The 13144-nt window shown below is 36.7% G+C and overlaps 8 protein-coding genes across 8 annotated transcripts, besides 1 other annotated feature; 5 read left to right on the top strand and 3 right to left on the bottom strand.

Annotated features, from left to right (window-relative positions):
• Positions 1-119: 119 nt before the first annotated feature.
• OAR1 (3-oxoacyl-[acyl-carrier-protein] reductase (NADPH)) lies at positions 120-956 on the top strand (the record flags this gene model as incomplete). The annotated part of the gene is made up of 1 exon (NM_001179621.2): positions 120-956. The coding sequence occupies one exon, from the start codon at positions 120-122 to the stop codon at positions 954-956; it is 837 nt and encodes a 278-aa protein (NP_012868.1).
• Positions 957-1361: 405 nt separating this feature from the next.
• On the top strand, positions 1362-1865 carry TMA19 (Tma19p; the record flags this gene model as incomplete). Its single annotated transcript, NM_001179622.1, has 1 exon — positions 1362-1865. One exon carries the CDS (start codon positions 1362-1364, stop codon positions 1863-1865), a length of 504 nt encoding a protein of 167 aa, NP_012867.1.
• A 442-nt stretch (positions 1866-2307) lies between these two features.
• Positions 2308-5421, top strand: NUP120 (Nup120p; the record flags this gene model as incomplete). The annotated part of the gene is made up of 1 exon (NM_001179623.1): positions 2308-5421. One exon carries the CDS (start codon positions 2308-2310, stop codon positions 5419-5421), a length of 3114 nt encoding a protein of 1037 aa, NP_012866.1.
• Positions 5422-5742: 321 nt separating this feature from the next.
• On the bottom strand, positions 5743-6111 carry TOA2 (transcription initiation factor IIA subunit gamma; the record flags this gene model as incomplete). The annotated part of the gene is made up of 1 exon (NM_001179624.1): positions 5743-6111. The coding sequence occupies one exon, from the start codon at positions 6109-6111 to the stop codon at positions 5743-5745; it is 369 nt and encodes a 122-aa protein (NP_012865.1).
• Positions 6112-6346: 235 nt separating this feature from the next.
• Positions 6347-6595: an origin of replication (ARS1109; Autonomously Replicating Sequence).
• A 238-nt stretch (positions 6596-6833) lies between these two features.
• On the top strand, positions 6834-8159 carry MPE1 (cleavage polyadenylation factor subunit MPE1; the record flags this gene model as incomplete). The annotated part of the gene is made up of 1 exon (NM_001179625.1): positions 6834-8159. The coding sequence occupies one exon, from the start codon at positions 6834-6836 to the stop codon at positions 8157-8159; it is 1326 nt and encodes a 441-aa protein (NP_012864.1).
• A 630-nt stretch (positions 8160-8789) lies between these two features.
• Positions 8790-9869, top strand: FBA1 (fructose-bisphosphate aldolase FBA1; the record flags this gene model as incomplete). The annotated part of the gene is made up of 1 exon (NM_001179626.1): positions 8790-9869. The coding sequence occupies one exon, from the start codon at positions 8790-8792 to the stop codon at positions 9867-9869; it is 1080 nt and encodes a 359-aa protein (NP_012863.1).
• A 295-nt stretch (positions 9870-10164) lies between these two features.
• BLI1 (Bli1p) lies at positions 10165-10506 on the bottom strand (the record flags this gene model as incomplete). The annotated part of the gene is made up of 1 exon (NM_001179627.1): positions 10165-10506. The coding sequence occupies one exon, from the start codon at positions 10504-10506 to the stop codon at positions 10165-10167; it is 342 nt and encodes a 113-aa protein (NP_012862.1).
• A 650-nt stretch (positions 10507-11156) lies between these two features.
• Positions 11157-13049, bottom strand: MSN4 (stress-responsive transcriptional activator MSN4; the record flags this gene model as incomplete). Its single annotated transcript, NM_001179628.1, has 1 exon — positions 11157-13049. One exon carries the CDS (start codon positions 13047-13049, stop codon positions 11157-11159), a length of 1893 nt encoding a protein of 630 aa, NP_012861.1.
• Between the last annotated feature and the right edge of the window lie 95 nt (positions 13050-13144).

The following is a 13144-nucleotide window of genomic DNA, read 5'->3' as shown; positions in this document are numbered from 1 at the left end:
CTTTTTCTGTTTTATATATCACAGCGTCAAAATTTCCGCCGTTACTGTTTGCAACTGATGAGAACTATGGAATACACATGAGTACATTGGTATAGACGTGGGAGAAGAAAAGTCTGGAAATGCATTATTTGCCTGTTGCGATAGTAACAGGTGCCACTAGGGGTATAGGCAAGGCAATATGTCAAAAGTTATTTCAAAAGGGTTTAAGTTGCATTATACTTGGGTCTACTAAAGAAAGTATAGAGCGCACCGCGATAGATAGAGGCCAATTACAATCGGGATTATCATATCAGCGGCAATGTGCTATAGCAATTGATTTTAAGAAATGGCCTCACTGGCTTGACTATGAGTCATATGACGGTATCGAATATTTCAAAGATAGACCGCCCTTGAAACAGAAATATTCCACATTGTTCGACCCATGTAACAAATGGTCAAATAATGAACGCCGCTACTACGTAAACTTATTGATTAACTGCGCAGGCTTGACTCAAGAATCATTAAGTGTAAGAACCACTGCATCTCAAATTCAGGACATAATGAATGTTAACTTTATGAGCCCTGTGACGATGACAAACATCTGTATTAAGTATATGATGAAGTCGCAAAGGAGATGGCCGGAACTCAGTGGTCAATCTGCTCGACCCACCATCGTAAATATTTCCTCCATTCTACACTCCGGAAAAATGAAGGTTCCAGGTACATCTGTTTACTCCGCCTCTAAAGCCGCACTGTCCAGATTTACAGAAGTTTTAGCTGCAGAAATGGAACCAAGAAACATTAGGTGTTTTACGATATCTCCAGGTTTAGTCAAAGGGACCGATATGATCCAAAATTTGCCAGTGGAGGCTAAAGAAATGCTGGAGAGAACCATTGGGGCAAGCGGTACAAGCGCACCCGCTGAAATAGCGGAAGAAGTCTGGTCTCTATACAGTAGAACTGCTTTGGAGACGTAAAAGAAAATCGAAACAAATAATAGATTTGTGTCTGTTCAATGTGTATATCGATGAGCTCAGTGAACACATTTTCACATCACGTTTCTTTTTTTTCTTTTTTCCGCTAAGAAAAATTTTCCAGAATTTTTCAGAGGCAAAACAAAACTCATCGATTTCGCACGCATTTCTCGTAGAATTGATATTTTTTTATTTTTTTATTGGTTTTTTTTTTTTTTTTCACTTTTTTTTCTTCCTTTCATGATATTTATAAGGAGAAGTATTTCAATTGGGACTTAAAAAAAAATTTTATTTTGGTTAATGTTTTCATTCAATGGTTTACTACTTTCATTTTAGCTTTTTAACAATTTTCTTTCTGGGGTCTCAGTTGCGGTTAGCAGATTAACACAGAACATACTATAGACAAATATGATTATTTACAAGGATATCTTCTCTAACGACGAATTGTTGTCTGATGCTTACGACGCTAAGTTAGTTGATGACGTTATCTACGAAGCCGACTGTGCTATGGTCAATGTCGGAGGTGACAACATCGATATCGGTGCTAACCCATCTGCTGAAGGTGGTGACGATGATGTTGAAGAAGGTGCTGAAATGGTCAACAACGTTGTCCACTCTTTCCGTCTACAACAAACCGCTTTTGACAAGAAGTCCTTCTTGACCTACATTAAGGGTTACATGAAGGCTGTTAAAGCTAAGTTGCAAGAAACTAACCCAGAAGAAGTTCCTAAATTCGAAAAGGGTGCTCAAACTTACGTCAAGAAGGTTATTGGTTCTTTCAAGGACTGGGAGTTCTTCACTGGTGAATCCATGGACCCAGATGCCATGGTTGTCATGTTGAACTACCGTGAAGATGGTACCACTCCATTTGTTGCCATCTGGAAGCACGGTATTGTGGAAGAAAAGATCTAAGTCTAGCGAAATTAGAAAAATTTTCGTATTTTGTATTTGAATTTGAGAGTAGGACTCCCCTTTCTCATTTTTAATGTATATGTAACCTCTCTCTCTTTTTTCTCTGCATCAACTTTTTAGCTTCTATTCTTTGATTCTATAGGTATCTAAACTTCCTAATTACTTCTTAACACGCATTAGGACGTTTTTAATTATTCTATGATTTTATTAAGACACGTTTATCAATTGCCGTAGATATGTATAGTTCATCAATATTTTCTTTTCCATTACCCTACAGAACTTTCATGTTTTTTGTTTTCCTGTCTTTTTCTCCAATTACGTGAAAAAAAAATTGAATTGAAATAGCATGAGAAGCTGAGAAACAAGTAGAAATTGACGAAATCCAACGTTCATAAGCATTTTTCAAGAGGTCGCAATTTCACTCGTACACAACTGACCTATTATGGCATGCCTCTCAAGAATTGATGCAAATTTGCTCCAATATTATGAAAAACCTGAACCCAATAATACGGTTGATTTATACGTCAGTAATAACAGTAATAATAACGGGCTGAAAGAAGGAGATAAGTCCATCTCTACACCAGTTCCTCAGCCTTACGGAAGTGAATATTCCAATTGTTTGTTATTGAGTAACTCTGAGTATATCTGTTACCATTTTTCCTCAAGATCAACATTGTTGACATTTTATCCTTTGAGTGACGCATACCATGGGAAGACAATTAATATACACTTACCAAATGCTTCTATGAATCAGAGATACACTTTAACGATACAAGAAGTGGAACAGCAATTACTGGTTAATGTTATCTTAAAAGATGGTTCGTTTTTAACGTTACAACTACCCCTAAGTTTCCTATTTTCATCGGCCAACACTCTCAATGGAGAGTGGTTTCATCTCCAAAATCCCTACGACTTTACAGTTAGAGTTCCTCATTTCCTTTTCTATGTATCACCCCAGTTCTCAGTTGTTTTTTTGGAAGATGGCGGTTTGTTGGGTTTAAAAAAAGTTGACGGCGTACATTACGAGCCTTTACTATTCAATGATAATTCATACTTGAAAAGCCTAACGCGATTTTTTTCTAGGAGTTCTAAATCGGATTACGATAGTGTGATTAGTTGTAAATTATTCCATGAAAGATACTTAATTGTGTTGACTCAGAATTGCCACTTGAAAATTTGGGATTTAACTTCATTTACTTTAATACAAGATTATGATATGGTTTCACAGTCAGATTCAGACCCAAGCCATTTTAGAAAAGTGGAAGCTGTAGGGGAATACCTTTCCTTGTATAACAATACTCTAGTTACATTGTTGCCTTTGGAAAATGGGCTTTTTCAAATGGGCACCTTGTTGGTTGATTCAAGCGGTATTTTGACTTATACTTTTCAAAATAACATCCCCACTAATCTTTCAGCTTCTGCTATTTGGTCAATTGTAGATTTAGTTCTAACGAGACCATTGGAGTTGAATGTCGAGGCTAGTTATTTAAATTTGATCGTTTTATGGAAAAGTGGCACTGCTAGCAAGTTACAGATACTAAACGTAAATGATGAAAGTTTCAAAAACTATGAATGGATAGAATCAGTTAACAAATCCTTAGTAGATTTGCAATCCGAACATGATTTGGATATCGTTACAAAGACTGGAGATGTTGAGAGGGGTTTCTGTAATTTGAAATCAAGATATGGTACCCAAATTTTTGAACGTGCACAGCAAATATTGAGTGAAAATAAGATTATTATGGCTCATAACGAAGATGAAGAATATTTGGCTAATTTAGAAACAATATTGAGAGACGTAAAAACCGCATTCAACGAGGCTTCTTCTATAACACTTTATGGCGATGAAATTATTCTCGTCAATTGTTTCCAACCGTATAATCATTCCCTTTACAAGCTGAATACTACTGTGGAGAATTGGTTTTATAATATGCACTCTGAAACTGATGGTTCTGAATTGTTCAAGTATTTAAGGACATTGAATGGTTTTGCTTCTACTTTGTCAAATGATGTTCTTAGATCCATTTCTAAGAAGTTTCTTGATATAATAACAGGAGAGCTGCCTGATTCTATGACTACCGTAGAAAAATTTACGGACATTTTCAAAAATTGCCTAGAAAATCAATTTGAAATCACAAATCTAAAGATTCTTTTCGACGAATTAAACTCTTTTGATATACCCGTTGTTTTAAATGATTTAATCAATAACCAAATGAAGCCTGGTATATTTTGGAAAAAGGATTTCATCTCTGCAATCAAATTCGATGGTTTCACAAGTATAATTTCCCTAGAATCTCTTCACCAGTTACTTTCCATACATTATCGTATTACTTTACAAGTATTGTTAACATTCGTTCTGTTCGATCTTGATACCGAAATTTTCGGACAGCATATATCTACATTATTGGATTTGCATTATAAGCAATTTTTATTGTTAAACCTTTATAGACAAGATAAGTGTCTGTTGGCGGAAGTTCTTCTCAAGGATTCTTCTGAATTCTCTTTCGGTGTCAAATTTTTTAACTACGGCCAACTCATTGCCTATATCGATTCCTTAAACTCTAATGTTTACAATGCTTCCATCACTGAAAATTCTTTCTTTATGACGTTTTTCCGCTCATATATCATTGAAAACACATCTCATAAGAATATAAGGTTCTTTCTCGAGAACGTTGAATGCCCCTTCTACTTACGCCACAACGAGGTGCAAGAATTTATGTTTGCCATGACGTTATTTAGTTGTGGTAATTTCGATCAATCCTATGAAATTTTTCAACTACACGATTATCCGGAGGCTATCAATGATAAATTGCCGACATTCTTAGAAGACCTTAAGAGTGAAAACTATCACGGTGATAGTATATGGAAAGATCTTTTGTGCACCTTTACAGTTCCATATAGGCATTCTGCATTCTATTATCAATTATCTCTCTTATTTGATAGAAATAACAGCCAAGAATTTGCTTTGAAATGTATATCTAAGTCAGCAGAATATTCATTAAAAGAAATTCAGATTGAAGAACTGCAAGACTTCAAAGAAAAACAGCATATTCATTATTTAAATCTTTTAATCCACTTCAGAATGTTTGAAGAAGTCTTGGATGTTTTGAGATTGGGTCACGAGTGTCTTTCCGACACAGTAAGAACAAATTTTCTCCAATTATTATTACAGGAAGACATATATTCACGAGATTTTTTCAGCACACTTCTGCGCTTGTGTAACGCACATTCAGACAATGGCGAGCTATATCTTCGTACAGTAGATATTAAAATAGTGGATAGTATTCTGTCACAAAATCTACGGAGTGGTGATTGGGAGTGTTTTAAGAAACTTTATTGTTTTAGAATGTTGAACAAAAGCGAGAGGGCTGCTGCAGAAGTACTGTACCAGTACATATTAATGCAAGCTGATCTTGATGTTATTCGAAAGAGAAAATGTTACCTAATGGTCATCAACGTTTTATCTAGCTTTGATAGTGCATACGATCAATGGATTCTAAACGGAAGTAAAGTGGTTACTTTAACTGATTTAAGAGATGAGTTACGAGGTCTATAGTGAATATATAAACTGTAAATTAATACTTCATTTAAAAAATTGATCAACTCAAATCCGAATATTAGCACCATGATCTTCGTTTGTTTTTTAAGTAAAAAGATTGAACTTTAAATCTAAATTATTATTACATGAATGTACAGACAGGAAAAATAAAAAACAAAAACAGAAGAATCACAAGTTCCCTAATATAAAAGAATACAAAACATTATTTCATGACACTGTTCCTAGAGCTTGTATTAAAAGCGGTAGAAGAGAGGAGATAATAGAGAAATTTCAATGTAACTATTGGTCAACAAAGCATCCGGGCATATAGCATAGATATTACTCGCTCTTTTTTGAGTTACATGCCACAATCCTCAACTTATCCACCGAAATTACACTTTGGCTATCTCCAGACCCGTTCTGGGAGGCGTCGCGGTGGCTGTCCTCAACAGTAACCTGACAATTTTTTACGATAAAAGTCCAAACATCATCGCAAAATCCATATGTGTCCAGGTTTCCTTTCACAGTCAATTTAGATTGGGTATTGTCTTTTAAAGTCTCAGCCACCACTTTGTCAAATGTCTCTAAAACACGCATAGCTAACGACGCTTCTATTCTCCCATCACTAATTAAAGTATCAAGAGCATCCACCAAACTATTCCCTATAGTACTTCTACGATATAATTCGTAATACCCGGGTACTGCCATTTATCCTTACTGTTATCTTCGATAGCCTGTGTCCCCCTCCTAACCTCTAAGTGCATCTTCTACTTATTCCTTATTCGGTCGAATATTTCACAAAGTATTCTAAGGCGTTAAGAAAATATTGTTATTAGTAAAATTAGCTTACCCGGCAATACAACAATAATGAAGCTAACATTATGTTGTATTGACAATTCAGTTCATGTTTGACATTTGCCTAGCAGAAGACATTATCTGCCATGCAACCTGAAAATTCATAGAACTTTTGGAACTTATTTATCTATCTTTCTTCAATTTCTTTGGTTAACACTTTTTTTTTATGTTTTTTTACGTTTTGAGATCATAAATATTTGGAAATATAAATAATCACAAATTCATAACAACTCTTTTTTTAGATAAAGTAAAAACACAGTTATGTATGTAAAGTATTTTAAAACATAAAAAAGGATGATCGACTTGATATATTCATTATCATGTAGTGTATAAGCGGTAAATATAACTACCTTAATCCATTGCTGGTGCAATAACCTTCCTTATGCCATTATATTATGTCACAACATTGTAATTCAGGCGGGTAACTTTACTGAAAGTTAATACAATGATGATGAATATCAAGCATATTGTTAATAACCAAGTTTATGGCCAACATAAAATAAGCAAGAACAATCAAGAGGGTACTGAAATTTCGGTAGCTCTCATCATATCGGCAGAGACTGGAATAGTGTAACATGAGTAGCACGATATTTTACCGCTTTAAGTCTCAACGAAACACATCAAGAATTTTATTTGATGGTACCGGCCTGACAGTATTTGATTTGAAAAGGGAAATTATTCAAGAGAACAAACTAGGTGACGGCACAGATTTCCAATTAAAAATTTACAACCCAGATACAGAAGAGGAATACGACGATGATGCCTTTGTTATACCTAGATCTACTAGTGTCATAGTAAAAAGATCTCCAGCAATTAAATCATTCTCCGTACACAGTCGACTTAAAGGGAATGTGGGAGCAGCAGCTCTTGGGAACGCAACAAGGTATGTTACTGGTAGGCCAAGAGTGTTGCAAAAGAGACAACACACTGCTACAACCACTGCTAATGTTAGTGGTACAACGGAAGAAGAAAGAATTGCTAGTATGTTTGCCACACAAGAAAATCAATGGGAACAAACGCAAGAAGAAATGTCTGCAGCCACACCTGTTTTTTTCAAGTCACAGACGAATAAGAATTCTGCACAAGAAAACGAAGGCCCACCGCCACCAGGTTATATGTGCTATCGTTGTGGGGGTAGAGACCACTGGATTAAAAATTGTCCAACTAACAGCGATCCAAATTTTGAAGGAAAAAGAATCAGAAGAACCACAGGTATTCCAAAGAAGTTTTTAAAATCCATTGAAATAGATCCCGAGACAATGACACCGGAAGAGATGGCTCAGCGAAAGATTATGATTACGGACGAAGGCAAGTTCGTGGTACAAGTTGAAGACAAACAATCATGGGAAGACTACCAAAGGAAAAGAGAGAACCGTCAAATTGATGGTGATGAAACCATTTGGAGAAAAGGCCATTTCAAAGATCTTCCTGACGATTTAAAATGTCCCTTGACAGGTGGTCTTTTGAGGCAGCCGGTAAAGACAAGCAAGTGCTGTAACATAGATTTCTCAAAAGAGGCGCTGGAAAATGCACTGGTAGAGAGCGACTTTGTATGCCCCAATTGCGAAACCCGCGATATCCTTCTCGATTCTTTAGTACCCGACCAGGACAAGGAAAAGGAGGTCGAAACGTTTTTGAAGAAACAAGAGGAACTACACGGAAGCTCTAAAGATGGCAACCAGCCAGAAACTAAGAAAATGAAGTTGATGGATCCAACTGGCACCGCTGGCTTGAACAACAATACCAGCCTTCCAACTTCTGTAAATAACGGCGGTACGCCAGTGCCACCAGTACCGTTACCTTTCGGTATACCTCCTTTCCCCATGTTTCCAATGCCCTTCATGCCTCCAACGGCTACTATCACAAATCCTCATCAAGCTGACGCAAGCCCTAAGAAATGAATAACAATACTGACAGTACTAAATAATTGCCTACTTGGCTTCACATACGTTGCATACGTCGATATAGATAATAATGATAATGACAGCAGGATTATCGTAATACGTAATAGTTGAAAATCTCAAAAATGTGTGGGTCATTACGTAAATAATGATAGGAATGGGATTCTTCTATTTTTCCTTTTTCCATTCTAGCAGCCGTCGGGAAAACGTGGCATCCTCTCTTTCGGGCTCAATTGGAGTCACGCTGCCGTGAGCATCCTCTCTTTCCATATCTAACAACTGAGCACGTAACCAATGGAAAAGCATGAGCTTAGCGTTGCTCCAAAAAAGTATTGGATGGTTAATACCATTTGTCTGTTCTCTTCTGACTTTGACTCCTCAAAAAAAAAAAATCTACAATCAACAGATCGCTTCAATTACGCCCTCACAAAAACTTTTTTCCTTCTTCTTCGCCCACGTTAAATTTTATCCCTCATGTTGTCTAACGGATTTCTGCACTTGATTTATTATAAAAAGACAAAGACATAATACTTCTCTATCAATTTCAGTTATTGTTCTTCCTTGCGTTATTCTTCTGTTCTTCTTTTTCTTTTGTCATATATAACCATAACCAAGTAATACATATTCAAAATGGGTGTTGAACAAATCTTAAAGAGAAAGACCGGTGTCATCGTTGGTGAAGATGTCCACAACTTATTCACTTACGCTAAGGAACACAAGTTCGCTATTCCAGCTATTAACGTCACCTCTTCTTCTACTGCCGTCGCTGCTTTAGAAGCTGCTAGAGACAGCAAGTCCCCAATCATTTTGCAAACCTCTAACGGTGGTGCTGCTTACTTCGCTGGTAAGGGTATCTCTAACGAAGGTCAAAATGCTTCCATCAAGGGTGCTATTGCCGCTGCCCACTACATCAGATCCATTGCTCCAGCTTACGGTATCCCAGTTGTCTTACACTCTGACCACTGTGCCAAGAAGTTGTTGCCATGGTTCGATGGTATGTTGGAAGCTGATGAAGCTTACTTCAAGGAACACGGTGAACCATTATTCTCCTCCCACATGTTGGATTTGTCTGAAGAAACCGATGAAGAAAACATCTCTACTTGTGTCAAGTACTTCAAGAGAATGGCCGCTATGGACCAATGGTTAGAAATGGAAATCGGTATTACCGGTGGTGAAGAAGATGGTGTTAACAACGAAAACGCTGACAAGGAAGACTTGTACACCAAGCCAGAACAAGTTTACAACGTCTACAAGGCTTTGCACCCAATCTCTCCAAACTTCTCCATTGCTGCTGCTTTCGGTAACTGTCACGGTTTGTACGCTGGTGACATCGCTTTGAGACCAGAAATCTTGGCTGAACACCAAAAGTACACCAGAGAACAAGTTGGTTGCAAGGAAGAAAAGCCATTGTTCTTGGTCTTCCACGGTGGTTCCGGTTCTACTGTCCAAGAATTCCACACTGGTATTGACAACGGTGTTGTCAAGGTCAACTTGGACACTGACTGTCAATACGCTTACTTGACTGGTATCAGAGACTACGTCTTGAACAAGAAGGACTACATAATGTCCCCAGTCGGTAACCCAGAAGGTCCAGAAAAGCCAAACAAGAAGTTCTTCGACCCAAGAGTCTGGGTTAGAGAAGGTGAAAAGACCATGGGTGCTAAGATCACCAAGTCTTTGGAAACTTTCCGTACCACTAACACTTTATAAGTTAATTCAAATTAATTGATATAGTTTTTTAATGAGTATTGAATCTGTTTAGAAATAATGGAATATTATTTTTATTTATTTATTTATATTATTGGTCGGCTCTTTTCTTCTGAAGGTCAATGACAAAATGATATGAAGGAAATAATGATTTCTAAAATTTTACAACGTAAGATATTTTTACAAAAGCCTAGCTCATCTTTTGTCATGCACTATTTTACTCACGCTTGAAATTAACGGCCAGTCCACTGCGGAGTCATTTCAAAGTCATCCTAATCGATCTATCGTTTTTGATAGCTCATTTTGGAGTTCGCGATTGTCTTCTGTTATTCACAACTGTTTTAATTTTTATTTCATTCTGGAACTCTTCGAGTTCTTTGTAAAGTCTTTCATAGTAGCTTACTTTATCCTCCAACATATTTAACTTCATGTCAATTTCGGCTCTTAAATTTTCCACATCATCAAGTTCAACATCATCTTTTAACTTGAATTTATTCTCTAGCTCTTCCAACCAAGCCTCATTGCTCCTTGATTTACTGGTGAAAAGTGATACACTTTGCGCGCAATCCAGGTCAAAACTTTCCTGCAAAGAATTCACCAATTTCTCGACATCATAGTACAATTTGTTTTGTTCTCCCATCACAATTTAATATACCTGATGGATTCTTATGAAGCGCTGGGTAATGGACGTGTCACTCTACTTCGCCTTTTTCCCTACTCCTTTTAGTACGGAAGACAATGCTAATAAATAAGAGGGTAATAATAATATTATTAATCGGCAAAAAAGATTAAACGCCAAGCGTTTAATTATCAGAAAGCAAACGTCGTACCAATCCTTGAATGCTTCCCAATTGTATATTAAGAGTCATCACAGCAACATATTCTTGTTATTAAATTAATTATTATTGATTTTTGATATTGTATAAAAAAACCAAATATGTATAAAAAAAGTGAATAAAAAATACCAAGTATGGAGAAATATATTAGAAGTCTATACGTTAAAACCAGAACGTGCACAATTTTTTTAATCTGCCAAATGGAAAAAACGGAAATATACGGAAAAGAAGTTGAAGTAATAGTTAGAAAGGCAAAAAAGGAAAGAAACAATTTAAAATATCTTAAGATTATATTAGAAACAAACACCAATGTTCATTTCATTCCTTAGAATATATCCGAATGAAATGACCAACCTACTTGTTTTGTAAACTGAGGAAGAAAGAATATTATTTCTCCGAAAACTTGTCATACCGTAGCTTGTCTTGCTTTTATTTGCTTTTGACCTTATTTTTTTCAAAAATCACCGTGCTTTTTGTGAGTTTTTAGATGTTGTGATAAATTGTCACTTCTACTGAATTTTTTCTCACAGAACATACAAGCAAAAGGGCGTTCCGTTGAATGAACGGATCTTATATGCCTTTTCAAGTGCTCACTGCGTCTGAATGCCTTCTCACAGTCTTTACACTTGAAAGGTTTATTTTTATCGTAGTTGTTGGGGTCAATGGTAGTAATAGATTTCCTTTTCCGAGGTTGGACAGGAACCTTACCATTGTTGTTGTTATGAGAAATAGTTGGACTTAAAGTAACACTTGACGACTTTCTTCTTCTTGTGTTTGGGCTTACCGTTGCCTGTTTAGTAGGTTGTTGTTGATGATGTTGAGCTGCATGGTGAGCTTGACTAGTAGGAAGTATTTTGAACGAAGAGTTCATCGAGATATCATAGCTTCTTCTTTGGAAAGCTGGTGTAGGTGTGATATTATCAACACCAGAAGTCGCCAATTTAGCGGCAGCAGAGGCATTATCCGACAACATCATAGAGGGTTTGATAAACTGTTGATCCTGAGCCGGAGATGACTTGAGAATGTTGAAGGGGTCTACGTTATTGTCGAATGCCGACATTGTGGTTGCATCTAAGCTATTGTAATTTAGCGCACCAAAAGCATCGTCTTCATTTTCTTCTGAAAGAAATGATGCGGAATCAGACAGAGGATTTGCCATCACCGAATCATTTGCAAAAGATTCAATATCATGAATTAAGGGCAAAGAGGCACGCTGTTGCCTTGTGGTGCTACTGCTATGGGAGATGCGATTTAAAGAAGAGGAAATGCTTTTTGGCTTTGTTATACCAGAGTCCTTAGAAAAATCCATACTATAACCGCTCAGAGCTTGAGAAACGTCATGATCTAATAATTTGAAGTTTGGATTAGAGTTGTTTATAGTGGTAGTAGGTGAAATGGTTGATCCACGCCTCTCAGTAGTGGCAGTACCTTCAGGGATAATTTGTTGAGTGGGTTTACTGTTGCTACTATTTTTGTGATTGAGATTCCAAAACTCTATCGAATGAGAGATCGAATTTCTAGAATCCGTCATAGAAGGAAAGGAAGAGGTAACCACCTCGCTGTATCTTCTTGCGTCGCGACCAGCGTCCGGCATGAACTTCAATGCTTCTTCTGAAGATACAAAATCCTCTAAGATTGATTGCATGCTATTAGTATTATCATTATTGGTATCGTCTAGATTATAATCATTGTCGTTCAATCCTGTTGTACTGTTGGCGTTGTTTGGTAACCTAGCATCTAGAAACAAATTGGAATATATTGAAGGTTCTGCCTCAAGAAGGTTTGTCTTGGGAGAAGTTGCATGTTGGTGTGGCGATAATTCTATATTTTCATTAAAATGACTGTCATTGATAGGATTCATTGGAGAAAATACCTTTTCTAGTTGCTCCAAGTTTTTCAATTCGTCATTTAAAGCTTGAGGGGTGGCTACTGAACTATATATCTTATCACCACCATTTTTCTTACCATTAGCATTACTGCTTTGTTTCTCACCGTCATTCACGAACTGTGCGTTATTGGAATTTTTCCACTTCCAGTTGGTAGCTAAACTGGCGGTATCCTTTAAATTCATTAAACTATTATTAGCAGTCGTATTAGTTGTCGCTGTTAAAATTGGAGTATTAGTGGCGTCCGTTCTATGCGGAGAATCCATTGAGAATTGACCAAAGGTATATTCCGGCGAAGATATGCTATTGTTCGCAGAATTGTCATTAGAAGAAGTAGCAGAAACGTTGGTTGTGCTCAATACCGGGTCCATCAATCCGTTTGGCTCGTTCATTATAGACGAATCTTCTTGTTTCTTGTTTGCGTGACGAACGAAACTACTATTAGGTCCGAAGACTAGCATTATATTGTTTTTAATAAGAAGAAAAGAAAAAAAAGCCGAACTGATAAAGGCGTTAAATATTCAAAAAGGAAATTTCACGTTTTAATTCTTTTCTC

Source organism: Saccharomyces cerevisiae, chromosome XI, assembly GCF_000146045.2.
Source record: "Saccharomyces cerevisiae S288C chromosome XI, complete sequence".
In the NCBI taxonomy this organism is placed as follows: Eukaryota; Fungi; Ascomycota; class Saccharomycetes; order Saccharomycetales; family Saccharomycetaceae; genus Saccharomyces; species Saccharomyces cerevisiae.
Note: the sequence above shows the minus strand (reverse complement) of the source record. Positions and strands in the feature narration are given on the sequence as shown.